The 13,784-nt window shown below is 43.3% G+C and overlaps 1 protein-coding gene across 1 annotated transcript in view; it reads left to right on the forward strand.

Annotated features, from left to right (window-relative positions):
- Positions 1-13,784, forward strand: part of sspo (SCO-spondin) — a 100,112-nt gene that overhangs the window by 24,476 nt on the left and 61,852 nt on the right. The window contains exons 33-56 of the mRNA XM_025910190.1: positions 2,582-2,815; positions 2,928-3,050; positions 3,250-3,344; positions 4,779-5,010; positions 5,195-5,347; positions 5,958-6,095; positions 6,216-6,398; positions 6,486-6,636; positions 7,571-7,730; positions 8,115-8,163; positions 8,889-8,993; positions 10,260-10,387; positions 10,574-10,694; positions 10,777-10,904; positions 10,981-11,122; positions 11,206-11,370; positions 11,465-11,636; positions 11,727-11,790; positions 11,907-11,928; positions 12,248-12,368; positions 12,545-12,758; positions 12,917-13,058; positions 13,161-13,337; positions 13,483-13,671. Of these exons, the coding sequence (XP_025765975.1) occupies positions 2,582-2,815; positions 2,928-3,050; positions 3,250-3,344; positions 4,779-5,010; positions 5,195-5,347; positions 5,958-6,095; positions 6,216-6,398; positions 6,486-6,636; positions 7,571-7,730; positions 8,115-8,163; positions 8,889-8,993; positions 10,260-10,387; positions 10,574-10,694; positions 10,777-10,904; positions 10,981-11,122; positions 11,206-11,370; positions 11,465-11,636; positions 11,727-11,790; positions 11,907-11,928; positions 12,248-12,368; positions 12,545-12,758; positions 12,917-13,058; positions 13,161-13,337; positions 13,483-13,671 (3,408 nt within the window). The remainder of the gene's footprint in view (positions 1-2,581; positions 2,816-2,927; positions 3,051-3,249; positions 3,345-4,778; positions 5,011-5,194; positions 5,348-5,957; positions 6,096-6,215; positions 6,399-6,485; positions 6,637-7,570; positions 7,731-8,114; positions 8,164-8,888; positions 8,994-10,259; positions 10,388-10,573; positions 10,695-10,776; positions 10,905-10,980; positions 11,123-11,205; positions 11,371-11,464; positions 11,637-11,726; positions 11,791-11,906; positions 11,929-12,247; positions 12,369-12,544; positions 12,759-12,916; positions 13,059-13,160; positions 13,338-13,482; positions 13,672-13,784) is intronic.

Below are 13,784 nucleotides of genomic sequence, written 5' to 3' on the forward strand. Positions count from 1 at the left end.
TCAGAGGTTGTTCTTAGACATTTCTCCCATTGTTATATGTCTTTCTTCTTTTTGCTTTTTTGCCTAATTCCCAGTTTTGTGTATTTGATAAGATGATCTACTCCCCAAGGTGTTACCATTTCATTTTGCTTTGACTCTGCTGTGCTGGGACATTTCTCAGAAAAAGCCCTGTGTTACACATAACTCATTATTTTTCTTAAAAGTAATGCAGTATGGTACTTAATTACTCAGTGAAGAAAGCAATTCGTGAAACCACTTGTTACATTATTTTCTCATTACAATGTAAACAACCTTAAACGCACTGTCAAATAATTACCAGAAAAAATACATTTGTTTGATGTTTTTTTTCTATCCAGTTAAAAGATGATCCTAAAAATGATTCTAAAGTGACCACAGATATGAGGCAGATGAAGTGCTTAACTTGTACAGAATAGAGTACAGCATGCATGTGTGGTTAGATGTACATCTCAAGTTTTCAGAGGGGTCATTAAGACTAGAAGAGTGCCCTATAAAGCCAGCCCATTCCATCCTTTGTGGTTCTTCTGGAATATTTTTTGCCATTTGACCTATAACTGATCAAAACCTGATGCATCTGTTATTTTGAAGGTCCTTTTCCGATTAATGTGCTAAGAGGTACAATTTTAACTTCAGTGGTCACCAGAACACAAAAATAGCATTTCAGTGTCTTAAATTTGCCACAAAATTTGGATTCAAAAGCTTTTTTTCCTGTGAATTAAATTTCTAATACACATACACAAAACTATCATCCTGCTGCCTCAATACAGAATAATGACAGCATCAACATCTTTGAAAGAAATGCTAATCTAATTTTTGTTACTGCCATCCTATTCAGGACCTGTTGAATATACAGGGGGGGCCATTTATATGGATACACCGTAATAAAATGGGAATGGTTGGTGATGTTAAAGTCCTGTTTGTGGCACATTAGTATATGTGAGGGGGCAAACTCCTCAAGATGGGTGGTGACCATGGTGGCCATTTAGAAGTCGGCCATCTTGGATACAACTTTTGTTTTTTCAATAGGAAGAGGGCCATGTGACACATCAAACTTATTGGTAATGTCACAAGAAAAACAATGGTGTGCTTGGTTTCAACGTAACTTTATTCTTTCATGAGTTATTTGCAAGTTTCTCTTTGTTCACAGCCATTGACATGTCGACGAGGTTAACATGTGAGGAGCGGATCGAAATTGTGTTGCTATCTGGTGAACACAGTAACCGGGTCATTGCAGCAGATTTCAATGCAAGACACCCTACGAGACCACCCATCTCCCATGCTACAGTTAGCAAACTGCTTGCTAAGTTTCGTGAAACTGGTTCAGTGTTGGATTTGCCAAAATGTGGACGCAAGAAAACTGTCACTAATGAAGAAACATCAGTGGCTGTCCTAGCTTCATTCAGCAAGAGCCCACAGCGTAGCACTCGCCGCATGTCACTGGAGAGTGGCATTAGTCGAACATCCCTTCGGCGGATATTAGCTACTCACAAATGGCACCCTTACAAACTCCGGCTACTGCAGCATCTCAACGAGGATGACCCAGATCGGCGCACAGAATTTGCAGAATGGGCAAAACAAAAACTGGAACAGGACCCTCAGTTCACGCAGAAGATTTTGTTCAGTGATGAGGCAAACTTTTATGTGAATGGTGAAGTTAACAAACAAAACCACCGCTATTGGTCTGACACTAACCCACATTGGATGGATCCCTCCAAGACTGTTGGAACAACAAAAGTGATGGTTTGGTGTGGTATATGGGGTACAACGATAGTGGGTCCATTCTTCATCAATGGAAACCTCAAGGCCACTGGATATTTGAAATTGCTACATGATGATGTGTTTCCCTCTTTATGCACTGAAGCTGGCACGTTCCCTGAGTTTTTCCAGCAAGATGGTGCACCACCACATTATGGGTGCCAGGTCCGAGCAGTCCTAGATGAACAGTTTCCTGGAAAGTGGATTGGTCGTCGTGGGCCAGTTGAATGGCCCCCAAGGTCTCCCGATCTGACCCCCTTAGACTTTTATGTTTGGGGTCATCTGAAGGCAATTGTCTATGGTGTGAAGATACGAGATGTGCAGCACCCGAAACTACGGATACTGGATGCCTGTGCTGGCATTTCTCCTGCGGTGTTGCTATTAGTGTGTGAAGGGTGGGAGAAGAGGGTTGCATTGACAATCCAACACAATGGGCAGCACATTGAACACATTTTATAAGTGGTCAGAAACTTGTAAATAACTCATAAAAGAATAAAGTTACGTTGAAACCAAGCACACCATTGTTTTTCTTGTGACATTACCAATAAGTTTGATGTGTCACATGGCCCTCTTCCTATTGAAAAAACAAAAGTTGTATCCAAGATGGCCGACTTCTAAATGGCCACCATGGTCACCACCCATCTTGAGGAGTTTGCCCCCTCACATATACTAATGTGCCACAAACAGGACTTTAATATCTCCAACCATTCCCATTTTATTACGGTGTATCCATATAAATGGCCCACCCTGTATAATATTTATACATATATCATATATATAATGTCTCTGATACCTTTTGGTTCTCCAGCTTGCAGGTCTTATGAGTTCAGCTGTGCCACTGTTGGGCAGTGTGTGCCTCAGGCCTGGCGCTGCGATGGAGAAACTGATTGTATGGATGGCAGTGATGAGCAGCAGTGTGGCGCCCCGTGTGGCTCCGGCCAGGTGCCTTGTGTCAGTGGGGACCAGTGCGTGGACTACCAGCAGCTCTGTGATGGGACCCCACATTGCAGGGATGCGTCAGATGAGAGTATCGACAACTGTGGTATGTTAATGTATATACTGTACAGTTATAGGTTCTAAGCATCAAGAATAAAACCCTAGACTCAATATGATCAGGCCAAAAAGAGCAGTTTGCCCTATCCTCTGTCTACTAGGCTCTACCCGGATACCTCCCTGTTTAGGCAGCTTCCCATGTGACAACCGCACCTGTGTGAACATGTCACAGGTCTGCAACGGTGTCCCAGACTGTCCACGGGGCGACGATGAGTTGGTGTGTGGTGAGTTCTCATTAGATAAAGAGAAGGCATGTAAGCCTGGAGTGAGAAAACGAGTGACCCTGATGACGCTATGCTGCAGTCACAGCCAGGCTTTCATTAAAAGATGTCACCAGGACTAAAAAGGACACAAGCTTGATTGTATTAACTCCCCTGTTCTCTTGTACGGTCATTAATATATTTGACATCTTGTTCTGTTAAGATAAAACTGTCTCACCAGCACTTCCTGGCAGCAACACCACTGTCACCTGCTCTGAGTTCACCTGTATGGATGGAACCTGTGTGCCTTTTAACGTGGTAAGTTAAACCCCGCCCCAACACGGCATCTATATTGATGATCAAGGACATGAAGATAATCTTTTGTTGCTTTCCTGCTGGTTTGGATAGAAGACAAAAATGTGATACAGTAGTATAAGTTATAAGTTATTTGGATTTTCACATGACCAGTATCTGTTTCAAATACACATTTTTACATTTATATTTTAATTTGCTCTTTCTAGTTTTTTCTGTCTCATCTCTTTATCTGCCTCTTCCATCACAACACTCTCTCCTTCATCTCCATCTCATCCTATTCCTCTTTACCTCAAGCCTAAGAATTCCTACATTATAAGCTAATGCTTCGCTAGCTAATATTAGACTACAGTGTCCTAAAAGTCTGTAGTTTTTAAGTGCATCTGAAATTTTCCTGAGTTTTACTGCATTCTCACATCACATATGAGTTTACTTGCTAAGTGTGAGTTGCCCACTTCAAAGATTCACTTGAAATTAAGTTTCGGTAACAGCAGAGAATAGCAGCTAACAGGAGCTAACAGGAGCTAATAGCAGCTATCATGAGCTAACAGCAGCTAATAGCAGCTAACAGGCAAAAACAGCAGCATGTCCTGGCCCCAGCAGAAAATTACAGATTACCATTGCTCTCATCAATCACAAATAAGCTACGTTGGCTCATTGACAATGCAAAGGATAATACACTGAGACGTATCAATGTCAAAGTGTAATAAAGATCAGGTAAATACCGTAGCAGCGACTAGTGTCCATGGTTCAAGTACCTACATTTCTAAATTTGTTAGCAATCTTGACATAAAACACAAGCATTCAAACTTTTATAGGCCTTCAGATCTCATCTAGTATAATTTGAGGAGTTGTTGATAAGACAGTGATATACATCGTGTGGCGTGAACTCAGAGAGAGTCCCAGGGCTACACTTCACAGCATCAGTAAACACACTTGGATAGCACAAGTTGGCGCCCGTCTTCAGCCCTCCCATGCTCACTTCTCCACAGAAGCCAGATGCTTCTCATTAAGTATTTTACTTCCTCTGAGGGAGAATATACAAGTGTTCGTTTACTCATAGTTGCCATAGTTTATCTTATCTACATAATATTTAGTAGGTTTTTCACTCACTTGACGTGTCATGTTGTCTACAACATGTAATGTGTTTACTTAACGATGTGTGGCTGAACAGGCAACGAAGGGAAAGAAGTCCTTGTGTTACACCAGAAAGTTGGGAGAAGTTTCAGTTGCGTTACTACTTTATTTTCTACTTTATTTTCTATTGCTTGACTGCATCATTCAATCTTGGAATCTGAGTTTATTTGCAGGCCCACATATAAAAGTACACTGCATCTGTTTTTCTCTGTTAATTATACTAAAACTAAGTCAGTTATGTTTTCAAGGAAAGAAGAAAGAAAATGAAAAGTTTCATGTTCAGTGAGCCTGCTCTGTTTTTAGGTGTGTAACGGTGTTCCAGACTGCCCAGACTCCTCATTAGGGTCGCTCGGAGGCCCCACAGACGAGCAGGGCTGTAAAACCTGGAGCTCCTGGGGGCCTTGGAGTCCTTGCAGCACCACCTGTGGGACGGGCTTCATGAGCCGGGAGAGATCATGCCCTCCAGGGGACCCGCTGCACCACTGCCGGGGTCAGGGCATCCAGAGGCAGGAGTGTTTCAATACCACCTGTCCTGGTAAGGACATACACAGAAACTGTAACACACATGTTTGGGAATGCTATAGAGATTTCTATAATTTTGGAACATAGGGTTTTATTTTTATAGAATGCTGGAAGAAAAACTGACAAAAAAATTGAAGCATAAAGGAAGAAGTCACAGACGCACACATGACAAAATGTCTGACTCGTCTTCTCTACAGTTGATGGTCGATGGCTGCCGTGGGGGAGCTGGTCAAACTGTTCCAGTGGATGTGGTGGAGTTCAGGTCAGAAACAGAGCATGCACACCTCCTCTCTACGGAGGACAGGACTGTTCCCAGCTCCCAGGACCATCTAATCTGTCCATGGAGATCAGTAAGCTGTTTGTAAAGATGTTTTATGTTTATTGTTTTATTACTTATTATAAAAGTAATTACTGCCCAGAGAGGAGCTGCTTTGATGGTTTGTGCAAAAATTAAAACTAAATATTTTTGGATCTCCAAAAATCCTGTATATAAATATGAATATTTTTTATTCTAAGTATACAAAATGTAGATCTGTAGTGTTGATGGAAGTTGTTGCTTTTATTGCTGATGATGGTGGTTGCTTGATGTGGAAATCTGGGCTATTTAAACCAGAAAGGAAGTAACCAGAGTCCAAACTTTCACAAATAAGACTCACTGTCAGGTCAGACTTATAAATACTTAAATGCCATAAACTGCTAATAAATGAGGGAAAGCTAAGGACAACAAGGCGAAAATATGTACAGTGAGATAAATCAGTAAAAATAAAATACTGCACGTCCAGTTCTAAAATGAAGGGATTTTCTATATTCATTTTTTAAGGATTCTTTCCTTATTTTTATACCAGGGTGTTTACCCTCGTTACTTTAACCTGTGTTAAGAAACAGATAATGTACGAGAATTTAGTTAGACAGCTTTTCTTACAGTAGGACTTCCTGCTCTGTCTCTGTGCCTCACTGTAGAACCATGTCTGAATGATGGATGTGACAACACCAGCTGTCCCAGAGGCTTGGTTAGACACAGCTGTGCTCCCTGCCCGTTGTCCTGTGCCCACATCAGCAGTGAGTCCACCTGTGATCCCAGCGCACCCTGCTTCTCAGGTCGGTGCATCCCAGGACACGTGTGGAATGTCCTGTGTGATAAATAAAATGTGGCTTCTTCACCAGTTTAGATTTTTTCAATCACAAGCTTCTCTTTCTCTATCGTATCAATACTTTTAGGATGCTGGTGTCCAGAGGGGCAGGTGATGAGCCACACAGGGCAGTGTGTGTCACCAGAGGAGTGCGTGTGTGAGGTGGCGGGTGTGCGCTACTGGCCGGGCCAGCAGATCAAAATGGACTGTGAGGTTTGTGTGTGCGAGAGAGGAAGGCCACAGAGGTGTCAGCCCAACCCTGACTGCTCAAGTGAGTCGCTATAGTCAAATCCACAGCCGAGGCGTACCCACACAGACTGCTATAAAGTCTGAGGAATCTGTTTTGTCACACTTGTAGTCCACTGTGGATGGTCATCATGGTCTGAGTGGGGAGAGTGTTTGGGGCCGTGTGGTGTGCAGAGCGTTCAGTGGTCCTTCCGCAGCCCAAACAACCCCCCCAAACATGGAGATGGTAGAACATGCAGAGGAATTTACAGGAAAGCTCGCCGGTAAGTCTCCTCCTGCTTTCATTGGTTAGAAACTGTGTACTTTTGCAAGACTTTCAGCACTCGTACCTTTTTCCAAACATGGTCACTCTCCATGGGATTGCAATCGTCTGATGTGTGCCTCTGTGAGAATTTAGCATTCTTCAACGTGAGCTCAGCAGATGTGTTATCAAGCATTATAAATATTTTGATGAAGAAGTTTTGAACCCCACTAATCACCACTTAATGCCCAAAAAGTAGTCATGCGCTTAAAATAAAATGTATTTAGTTTACTAGACTGCGTGTGTAGCTCATGAGGTCATCCACCAATCAGTTAGATACATGTAACCTTTTCAGAGTTCTTTAAGATGGATTCCAAACTCTGCTTAAACAATCATTTCTTCTCTGTGTGGTGCTGGGTTCTGATCACATGATCATCTGATTATGGCAGGGCCTGGACGATGGATCATTGGCTGTCAGGAATGAAAATGGGTGTCATGGATGAAAGTCCAGTGTTTGCTTTCTGTAGTCTGGTTTCCTCACTTCTTAGTGTTGACAGAGTGGAGCAATCCACCCGCTGTTTATGATTATGTTCAAGTAAGAAAAGATGATTAATGTGGGAATAATGTGTAATGTCAGTTACTCTGTAATGTGCTGGCACATTAGCACAGGTGCAGGTCGTGATCGTTATAAAAGTAGCAGCTAAAATATTGTGTACCCTGATCCAAGAATGGAAATGTCTTCCTATACATGGGAATCCAACCGTGTACCAGGCATTTCTCCCATGCTGTGAGGAAGTATTTTCCATCAGCTCTGGCTTTGTGGTTAGAAAACATGATTGAATCATGACGTCCATCCAGCAACACCTCTGCTGGGTTTCTTTGAAAGAAAATGTCTATCCGTCTTTGTGTCTAACACTGTATTACAACACCCACTGTCGGCGTGTGTGTGTGTGCAGGTGTCAGACAGCCCCCTGTGAGGAGTGTGAGTATCACGGTCAGTCCCACACAGTGGGCGACAGATGGTGGTCAGACCAGTGTCAGCTATGCCGCTGTCTTCCCAACCTCACAGTGCAGTGCTCCCCCTACTGTCCATACGCCGCCACTGGCTGCCCTCAGGTAAGAGGATGTGTGTGGCTTTTGTTCATTTTAGTTGGCAAAAGCTACTAAAAATATTTCTAGTTTTTATCAGTGACACATTAGTCTTATTGTTATGTTTTAAATTTTGTTCGCCTATCGCCACTTTAGTGTTGTTTACAGACTTCACTGATTAGTGTAACTAATGTGCTTCTTAGGTTTGTGTCCATGTTTTGTGGAACTATAATGGAGTACATCTGCACATTTGTGTATGTGACTGTGTGTAAATGTGTCTTTGTATCTTATTCCATGGAAACATTTGTAATCATCTCCTTCCTCTGCAACCTTTTCTTGCCTCCACGTGGCTGTGTGTCGTGGCAACTCGAGCACACGTGTGCCTGAGGTGAATGCTTTTTGTTTGTGCAGGGCCAAAGTCTGGTGCCTGGAGAGGGAGACAGGTGTTGTTACTGCCAAGGTAAAATCTTAACAGTTGTTCTCCTGTTTACGCTGATTAAGTTCTTTCCACTTTAATGGTGGTTGAACTTAAACACGAGGAACTGCCCTCCGTAGTTACTAATGTAACAACCAAATGTCAGATGACGTAATAATAATGATAAATGTTACCGTAATCTCACTTGTGGTGTTTGGAGGGAGAGCATTATTTTTTACTTCTTTTTATTTAAAAAAAAACTTCACTCCTGACACAATCCACCACACAGAGATGTTGTAAAAATGATTTTTAAAGATCAGTGGAACTGATTAAGAAACGTGACAAAGACCATCGATGGTGTGATAAGATGTTGGGAAGCAGCACAACAGAGTACAGCAGGTTATGAGTCCGAAAATCATCCCCCAGATTTTATTTTTTAATTTATATTAAATGGAGTTAAAAACTGAACGAGTACTCTGTGCAGAATCAACCAATTTGTTAGTTTATAGTGTTGCATTCTGGGTAAGTGCTATAATTGGACTGGTAACAAATAATGGCCATACATAACTTTAAAACATGACATTAAGATGAAGTTGGGACTCTTATAGAAGCATCATCTGCTGAATTGTTCATGTACAATAAAGGACCTGTAAGTGAACATTTGGTCAACAATAAAATTGCATTATTTCGACGACTGTCTCTTGATTATGGTAGAAAATCTTGTGTTAATGAATATTCTCTTACCAATGTTTGTATTCTACACCTGCTAGGTGAAAATGGCACAATACTTACAACAATTGGCCCTGTCACTGTGACCTCCAAGCCAGCACAGGTCACTACACCCCTGATTCCCACATACCCTCTTCCTCCTGGAGGTAGGTGCCTTCTTATACCTATTGTTAGATATTTAAAGGTAGATCCTGAGACCATCCAGGAGAGCCAGTTTACTTTCTATTAATCATCTTGTTCAGAAGTTGTCTGCAGTTCAACCAGAGGCTCAGCAGAGGGCACTCATGAGACATTTTTTACACCTCTTAGAAGACAAACATGTTAGCTTTTGCAAACTCAGTACCAACAGTATGTGTGACCTGAAATAAAAATGAAACATTTAAGCCAACAGATTTTATATAAATGATGAGTGCTGCTATCATTTTTTCACCCACTGGTTGTGGATCCAACATTCCCATGTTACTCCTTTGGAGTCTGAAGTAATTACCAATTAGGAGGTGATGCTAAGTTATCAGCTAAAGCTACATTGGTTAGCAAGCAGACACGTACCTGTGTAACGAGCCTCAGTCAACAAAACTGGAGCACAAACATGTTGAACGGTCTCAGAAGTTCACATTATTTGTTAGGTCATTTCATTAGGTATTCCCAAAGGACCGGTTCTGCAAACACTACAGAGTTTCATCTCAGTGACTTCAGCTAGTGTAGATGTTACATAGCAGACACGTATCAGCGGCCTGTCTTACAATACCTTCCAGCAGAGGTGGTCAGATTAACAGCAACGATACCAACGCTGGTATCACTCCATGCTAACACAATGAGACTGATGCTTTGTTTCTATCCTCCAGGTTCTGTATGTAATTTCTGAATGATTAATCTTTAATTTATCTCATAAGTCATGATACATTATTTGTTCCTACAAAAGATGCCTTTATTATAAGTTTAAAGTATTGGTATTGTTATTGGTATCCCTGTGTTTACTCTGTATTGCATCCATACCAAAATCTGCAGTATGGCACAGCACTACCAGCCATGTGCCTGCCTCTAACCCTGACCAGTACTTAAATATCTTTTATCAAAACTCCCCCACAGCACAGTTGTTATGAAGAGGAAAACTATTTATATACTAAGTGAAAAGTTATTAAGTGTGTTGTTAAATCACACCAGGAACAGGTGTCTGCTTCTGCTAGATCACTGCTGCTATCACTCATGTCATTGGCTTAACTGTATTGAAAGATATTACTATACAGTTGTAAGCCATAAACTGTAATGTAAACCATAAGCTTACATTGTTATACCTGGATAATCTCATGAACCAGTCAGTGAAGTGGGAGCATTTAAAAAGTCTTTATAATCTGAGGTGTATCTGTTTTAAATCATGCAAATCTTTTTTTTTTATCCTTGTTCCTGTTTAGAGGAATGTTGGTCTCCCCTGGGTGTCCAGTCTCTTCCTGCCTCAAGTTTCAGTGCGTCTTCACAGCAGGCTGGTCACCCCCCTGATGCAGCTCGTCTGCATGCGTGGGACCCTCACAGTGACCTGCAGGTACTCCACACGTAATCAGACCCCTGAGCATGTCAACCATCATCCTCTTTTTTCCTTTGACTTCTCATAAATTACAATTGATGCTATTTAGTGATATTTTATGAACAAATGCCCGTAAAATTAGTCCCGTATGCCTCGGTTCTGGTTGAGTATTCACTGATAACAATCTTAAAATTCTTCCTGCAGGGCTGGAGTCCGGAACCAGAGGAGTATAAGGACCTACCACAGCGGAGGCCTGACAGCTACACCCGCAACACACAGAGTCCCTACGTACAGATAGACCTGCTAAAGCCATACAACATCACTGGTAAACAGGCACACAGTTTACATGCAGTGCATGCTGCTTCAGTGTTATGTGCACTACATTTTGTCTCTGTGCTCTCCTACAGGTGTGTTGACCCAGGGTGGAGGTGTGTTTGGCACATTTGTGTCCAGCTTCTTCCTCCAGTTCAGCCAGGATGGAAAACAGTGGTACACTTACAAGGAGCTGGTCACCGATGCCCCACCCAGAGCCAAGGTGCAGCAGCAAACCAAAGCGCTTTGCTTTACTTTAAAGGCTTTATTATTTGTCCTAATGATTGTTCTCCTCCCAGGTTTTTCTTGGTAATCATGATGATCGAGGAGTGACAGAGAGCAGACTGGACAGGATCGTGTCGGCTCAGTTTGTCCGCCTCTTGCCCCATGACTTCCAGAATGGCATCTATCTTCGCCTTGAGATCATGGGCTGTGGCGATGGTTGGTGGAAAGGATGCTGGTCTTACATATTGGGTGTTTTTGTGTGTGCGATTCTAAAATGCAGGCTTTACTTTCATCACCAGGTTCTCGCTGGTTACCATCACCCACTCCTCCAGTCTCCCCAGCAGGTGGCTGCAGAGAGAAAGAGTTCCAATGTGAGAACGGTCGCTGCGTCCCAGCAGGTCCTCTGGGCGTGGTCTGCGATGGCGTTAATGATTGTGGGGACAGTTCAGATGAGACCCACTGTGGTGAGCTGTCCACAGAACAGCTCAAAGTTTGCTCTTTAATATTTTATAATAAACATAGAGATTCTTACTAAGCACAACTACTCACTGTGTGCAGGTACGCAACCTTCCACTACAGCGACCAGTCCACGTAGCTGCCCTGCTGGTCAGTTCTCCTGCCCCCCACCAGGGGGCTGCATTGAGGCATGGAAGCGTTGTGATGGAAATCCTCACTGTCCCAGAGGAGAGGATGAAAGTGGATGCCACCCTCATGACAACATTACCGCCCAGTAAGACATGAGGACGGGGATCTTATTTGTTTAACGTAGTAGCATTACAGTTGTTTTCAATTACTCTTCAATATGATCACTACTGTGTAGGCCGTACACACCCACGCCTGCCCCGCTGAGGACTCCGTCTATGGCTGCAGTCTCACATCCTGCTGTAAGCCAGTGCAGTCATTTAAGTCCCATTATTTGCATTTGGATTTGAGATGTTAATATACATACATACAGCATGAACAGAAAACAGTGCTTTATACTCTGATCTTGTATCTGCAGGACGGTGGCCCGGGATATCACGGTGAGGTTTGTTTTCAGCTGTGTCATTTTTTTTCTTCATTTCGTATGAAGGCTACGTTGAATGAATGTAAGGATCATCATATATCACTGTGGCGAGGCGTGGTCTGCAATGCTGCTGCAGGTGAGATGGACGCACCTGCCCAGCATCTGCAATCACACCTCGCCACTGTAAAATGCTGTGCTGCGGTCATTAGTTGTTGTTGATATGTGTCCGTCTGTGAGCTGCAGCCGAGGTGTGTAAGTGTACAGCAACTGTTAATAAAGATGCTGCAAAGCATGCAAACATCACTGGGTCTGTCGTGGTTTTATCACAATCACAGGTATCTGCTCCTCTCCTCTTGGACTGGAGGATGGGAGAATTCATTACGGTCAGCTCACCTCGTCCTCCCATCGTGAGAACAACCCTGCCGATGCCGGGCGGCTGAATATAGTCCCAAACATGTGAGACGCTTGTCAAGCCTAAAACAGACCAAACTTATAATACAGTTTCCACTGCTGTCTTTCAGTGTTATCACAGTGGGTCTTAAGTAAACTTTCAACTTCTTGTAAACGCTTGAAGGAGAGATGACAAAAGAGAGCTCATCTCTGTGTCATGTCATCTTCTTTTGTGCTGACAGCCAGGTGATGGAGCCCGGTTGGAGCCCGTTACCTACAGACCCTCAGCCGTATTTTCAGGTGGATTTCTTGGAGCCCATGTGGGTGTCAGGCGTGGTGACACAGGGCACTGAGCGAATGTGGGGTTACCTCACCAAATACCGCCTGGCATTTGCCCTGCACAGCAGCCTTTTCACAGAGTTCACTGAGAATGGGAAGCCTGATGGCCCCGCTAAGGTATATTTTACACATTTAAACAGTACCATTAATTATTATTTCAACACTGTAAAACATAATTACATATTTTTATATGTTGTCATAAGTTTAACTGATGTTATCCTCTATGGTTAAAAAACCCGGCGTCAGGGTAAAGTGTCTTCTTTGTTGCTGTGCAGGTGTTTGAGGTACGGATGGTGGGCAGGACCCCTGTGACCCGCTGGCTCGGTCGGCTGGTCAGAGCTCGCTACGTGCGCATCATGACTACAGAGTACAGGCACACGTTTTACCTGCGCGTGGAGATCCTCGGCTGCCGAGGAGGTCAGGACATAAACCAAATTATGATAATTATTCCTAATGTTGGATGTACAACCTTCTCTCATCAGGTTATACAAATCGGTTTCTCCTCTTCTGCTTTTGCAGATGAGCTGGTGACCCCCAGCAGTGTGACAACATCTCCCTCTGGTGGTGGGAAAGTGACTGTGCAGCGCTGTGAGCCTGGTCAGTTTTTCTGCCAGCACAGTGACGAGTGCATCTCTGTGTCTCTGCTTTGTGATGGTCGACCAGACTGCAAGGATGATTCTGATGAGATCGGCTGTGGTACGGATAACTTTGATTTTTCTGCTCTCTTTAGCATTCAAAAGTCAGCAGTAAACAAAAACTATGAAGGCCCTTCCTGCACCCACGCTCACTTTCTCATTGTCAGTTTAGCTCATGTGGGTTTTATTTTCTTCATCCTCTTTAGGTACAGCTCCAACAAGAGGCTTTCCAGGTCTGCAAAACCAGACCAGCTCTGCAGGGAGACCCGGTATCCATGGTGACCACACAACAGGTGCCCCAGGCCTGTATACCACCAGGTCTCAGGGTGGACTCCCTGGAGTGCCCACATCAGGAGTCACAGAACCTACTCGATCACAGAAGATCACAACTGCCGGTAAGTGTGAGTCTACATGTGCTGCTGTGTGACGGTGATGCAGCAGTGGACGAGATCCTGCAGGTAATGTAGGAGAGAAGTGAGAGGAATCGAGAATTAAATCTTTTCATCCA

The sequence above is a fragment of the Oreochromis niloticus genome, linkage group LG9 (genome assembly GCF_001858045.2).
Source record: "Oreochromis niloticus isolate F11D_XX linkage group LG9, O_niloticus_UMD_NMBU, whole genome shotgun sequence".
NCBI lineage: Eukaryota > Metazoa > Chordata > Actinopteri > Cichliformes > Cichlidae > Oreochromis > Oreochromis niloticus.